The 5,000-nt window shown below is 44.0% G+C and overlaps 1 protein-coding gene across 4 annotated transcripts in view; it reads left to right on the forward strand.

The window, feature by feature from the left end:
* LOC116062283 (band 4.1-like protein 3) overlaps positions 1-5,000 on the forward strand; it is a 40,874-nt gene that overhangs the window by 3,150 nt on the left and 32,724 nt on the right. For 2 of the 4 annotated variants that reach the window (XM_035998172.1, XM_031316941.2), the window contains exons 1-4: positions 311-477; positions 1,423-1,669; positions 3,762-3,866; positions 4,286-4,328. In XM_035998172.1, the coding sequence (XP_035854065.1) occupies positions 1,433-1,669; positions 3,762-3,866; positions 4,286-4,328 (385 nt within the window). In that variant the 5' untranslated portion in view covers positions 311-477; positions 1,423-1,432. Of the gene's footprint in view, positions 1-310; positions 478-1,422; positions 1,670-3,761; positions 3,867-4,285; positions 4,329-5,000 lie in introns of those variants that run through there. The other 2 variants (XM_035998173.1, XM_035998171.1) reach the window with 2 other exon arrangements.

Genomic DNA, 5,000 nt, shown 5'->3' on the forward strand with positions numbered 1-5,000 from the left:
GCTAAAAGTCCTGATTATTTACATGGAGTCTGGTGGAGATATGCTGGCTCTATACACGCTAAAAGTCCTGATTATTTACATGGAGTCTGGTGGAAATATGCTGGCTCTATACACGCTAAAAGTCCTGATTATTTACATGGAGTCTGGTGGAGATATGCTGGCTCTATACACGCTAAAAGTCCTGATTATTTACATGGAGTCTGGTGGGTTTGGTGATGGTGATTTCGGGGCTGTTTCATGTTAAACTAAAAGGATCTTACTCTTTTATAAATAATCCCAAATGAAATAAAACTTCATTAAAACTATTTAATACGAACTGCTGTCTCCACACCGTGCGTCGTGACGTCACCGCCCCGCCGCCGTGCGTTGTGTCGTAAGGAGAGAGAGATGACGTAGTCAAAAAAAGCGTCGGTTACCGGGAGGAAGAGGGAGCATCCTGCACGAGGAGGAGAGGAGAGGAGAGAGAGAGAGAGACAGGTAAATCTGCCTGTCTGTCTGATTCACTGAAACAGAAAAACTAAACGGAGGATTAGATCTGATTATATCTGTTATATTATCGATCAGAGAGAGAGAGAGAGAGAGAGAGAGAGAGAGAGAGAGCATCATTCTGCTCCATCACCGCCGCTCAGTCAGTGTGTGTGTGTGTGTGTGTGTGTGTGTGTGTGTGTGTGTGTGTGTGTGTGTGTGTGTGTGTGTGTGTGTGTGTGTTGCAGCGGGGTGTTTCCTGCTGCAGGACGACCGGAAACTACCGCATCAAGCCTCCGTTATAGATTTACATATTATATACAGTATCTCTATAATAATATATAAAGAACTTGTGATCTGAACTGGGATGAATGTGTAGAAAATAAAGAGTTTCATATAATAATATAATAATAATAATAATAATAATATAAAGAGCGTTTAACAGAAATAGATATATATACAAGTCATATTTTATATACTTTGTTCTGTCTGAAGGCTGCTGAATATATATATATATATATATATATATATATATATATATATATATATATATATATATATATATATATAAATATAATATTTAAGCAGTTGTAATATATAATTCAGATGTGAGGGGGGAGCAGCATCTGTCTCAATCCAGATTACATCAAACAGTCCCTCCCCCTTAATCCCCCGTAGTGTTGCCATGGCAACCCTTCAGGCGGTAACCATGGTAACCACGGGACTTGAGGTGATGACATCATCAGACAGCAAACATTATTCATTTAAATTAATCTCCGACTACTTGGATAATCGATGAGTCGCCCTGAAGCTCTGTGATTGGCTGTTTGCAGTGAAATGCATCCTGGGAGTTATTGTTTTTTACCTTTGAGTTGCTGTGATGAAACGACCAGTTTCCTGTTTCCAGCTCGCAGCATCATTAGTCTCCATGGTAACGGTGTTGTCCCTGTGTCTCAGGTGAATCACCATGACGACAGAGCCAGGTACCCAGGAGGCGGAGTCTTTCCCTGAAGCCGCCGCCCACTCCACACCCAAACAGGGCGGGGGAAGCCACACTCACAGCTCATTGGCCGAGGATTCGTCCAGTCTGCTGTCATCGAGCAGTCGCCTCGCTCGCTCGCCGGCCAGAAACGCTCTGAGCTTCAGAACCATGCAGAGCCGCGTCACGCTACTGGACGGCTCGCTGTTCACCTGCACCGTGGAGGTAGGTGGAGGGGTAGGGGAGGGGCAGATTCAGGACGATGCAGAGCCGCGTCACACTACTGGACGGCTATAATAAATAAAATTCTTTTATTTAGCATTTCAGAACAGTTTTTAAGTCCATATTAACAATGGAAAGCCATTCTTACCAGTGGATCTTAACTGGGAATCAAATGAACACAAAGAAAGTTACTTTATGAACTTGACTTTAAGATTTGTAATTATTTATTATTTATTTACTGTAAACAAACGAAAAATGTGTTACTCTGTCATTATTGAACAATTCCTCCAAGTCCCTAACCTAACTGAGATGTAACTCTAACACTTTACTTCTACAGTACAAACTAAATGGTCTAAAACCAGATGCCACAGCAGGACATTGGTAACCTTTACGTTCTTCTCCTGGACAGAAAAGGGGGGACAATGTCCCAAATGACAAAAACAGTCAAAACCATACAAACAACCCAGTCCTAAAACTGTATGCTGATATATGTAGTCCATATAGTGTTTAGTAACTCCTAAATAATGTTGATTCCTCACTGACGTCCAGTGATCACGGTTAATGAGACAGAGTTTGGACTCTGCAGCTGTTCCAGTGTGGCTGCTTCCTCTGTGTCCTACAGGCTGTGTGTGGGGCTGCTGTCTCCCTCCATAACTTTTTAAAAGTAAACTTTCCGTTCAGAATCTTATTGGCATCCATTTCGGCATCTCACGCTCGCCATCCATTCAAAACGTAACGTTAGCTAACGTTAGCCTACTACTCTTTGGCCGGCTCCAAGCCCAGACAAGTGTGTGCAGCGTGCCTGTTGTTTAGTTTCCAGTCTAGCTAGATCTGGTGTCCTGTTGTAGTTTTTCTAACGTTACTAGTTGTTGCAACAGCATGTGAAAAAAGAACGTTAATCTCACGATTAACAAATTGACGCCGTTAAAATGGGTTTGAGTTAACACCGTTAATAACGCGTTTAACTGACAACACTATATATATATATATATATATATATATATATATATATATATATATATATATATATATATATATATATATATATTAGGGCTGTCAATCGATTAAAAAAATTAATCTAATTAATTACAGACTCTGTGATTAATTAATCGAAATTAATCGCATACATAATTAACGGTGCCTGAACCCATACTTTTTAAGAAAGTAAAAAAAGAAAAGAAAACAAAGGGTACTAAACAACAGTTGGTGACATTAAAGAACGGCTTGTTTATTGCTAAGGCCATATGGTCAAAATTAAATGATTTAATAATAATGTATAACAATAACAATAACTTATTTCACTAGTAAATTGCTGTTGAACGACAAAAGGGAAATGGACATTTACAATAACTTCAAATGCACCACGAAGCTGTAGTTTACCAGTTTCATTGAACGCAACACGTCTGTGTTGTTTTTCCGACGGCAGCTGCAGATTGTTACATCCTGCTGTTGAGTCACAGTCCTCTACAGTAAAACACAGTCACACTTTACACCGTTCAGCGTTAGCTGTCAGCACTGGAACCGTGTTTAATCCAGCTACTAGCTAGCGGTAGGCTAACATTAGCTGCTGTCGAGTATAGTGTTAACTAGCTAGCGGTAGGCTAACGTTAGCTGCTGGCGAGTATAGTGTTAACTAGCTAGCGGTAGGCTAACGTTAGCTGCTGTTGAGTATAGTGTTAACTAGCTAGCGGTAGGCTAACGTTAGCTGCTGTTGAGTATAGTGTTAACTAGCGTCCTATGTAGCGGTGTTTGTGTTTCCTGTATCGTCTTCAGAGCACCAGAGAGAAGAGCAGACATATCAGTGGCTCCAGATTTCGGTAGCCAGGGTTGGCAGGAAGAAGATTTTTACAGTAAATGTTCCAGTTAATGATCCAGGCAGCACATTCTCGTCTCCCTCCTTCATTTTACAGTCCAATGGTGGCTAGAACGGCTGGAATGGATTAATCTGCGTTACTGTTTTTTAACGCGTTATTTTTTCTCAGATTAATTAATCGAAATTAACGCGTTATTTGGACAGCCCTAATATATATATATATATATATATATATATATATATATATATATATATATATAAAAACTCTTTCTGTGTCTGTAGAAGCGAGCTCGTGGTTTTCAGCTGTTTAATAAAGTCTGTGAACACGTCAACCTGCTGGAGAGAGATTACTTCGCTCTGAGCTTCAGAGACGCTGACAACAACAAGGTACCTGTCTGTCTGTCTGTCGATCTGTCTCCCATACCTGTCTGTCTGTCTGTCTGTCTGTCTATCTGTCTGTCTCTCATACCTGTCTGTCTGTCTATCTGTCTGTCGATCTGTCTCATACCTGTCTGTCTCTCTGTCTGTCTGTCTGTCTCTCATACCTGTCTATCTGTCTGTCAATCTGTCTTTCATTCCTGTCTGTCTGTCTGTCTGTCTATCTGTCTGTCGATCTGTCTCTCATACCTGTCTGTCTCTCATACCTGTCTGTCTGTCTGTCTGTCATACCTGTCTGTCTGTCTGCCTGTCTGTCTATCTATTTGTCTGTCTGTCTGTCTGTTTGTTTGTCTGCCTGCCTGTCTGTCTGTCTGTCTGTCTGTCTGTCTCTCTAACCTGTCTGTCTCTCTAACCTGTCTGTCTTATAGAACTGGTTGGATCCATCAAAGGAGATGAAGAAGCAGGTCCGAGGTCTGTAGCTCCGCCCACTTTATCTTAGAAACGTGATCCTGATTGGTCAGTTTAGGACAGCTGATTCTGTTCTAACATTCATATAGTTACCAAAAGCACTTTAACTCATAAGCATACATGTAGCAGTCATCACCACCTGGTCTGCTGCTGTTTGAAAGCTGTTTCCTGCTTCTTGCGTTCAGCACGGCCGGCGCCAAGAGGATGCGCAGTGCGGATGGCGCGGTGCAGACAGCGTGCCGTACGCAGCGTGCCGTACGCAGCGTGCCGTACGCAGCGTGCCGTACGCAGCGTGCCGTACGCAGTGTGCCGTACGCAGCGTGCCGTACGCAGCGTGCCGTACGCAGCGGGCCGTACGTGCCGTAAGCAGCGGGCCGTACGCAGCGGGCCGTACGCAGCGTGCCGTACGCAGTGGGCCGTACGCAGCGGGCCGTACGCAGCGGGCCGTACGCAGCGTGCCGTAAGCAGCGTGCCGTACGCAGCGGGCCGTACGCAGCGGGCCGTACGCAGCGGGCCGTACGCAGCGGGCCGTACGCAGCGTGCCGTACGCAGCGTGCCGTACGCAGCGTGCCGTAAGCAGCGTGCCGTACGCAGCGGGCCGTACGCAGCGGGCCGTACGCAGCGTGCTTCACCGTAATGTCGGCCAAACCCACCGGCAGCTAGCTGAGCTCTTAC

This window comes from Sander lucioperca, chromosome 23 (genome assembly GCF_008315115.2).
Source record: "Sander lucioperca isolate FBNREF2018 chromosome 23, SLUC_FBN_1.2, whole genome shotgun sequence".
Lineage (NCBI taxonomy): Eukaryota > Metazoa > Chordata > Actinopteri > Perciformes > Percidae > Sander > Sander lucioperca.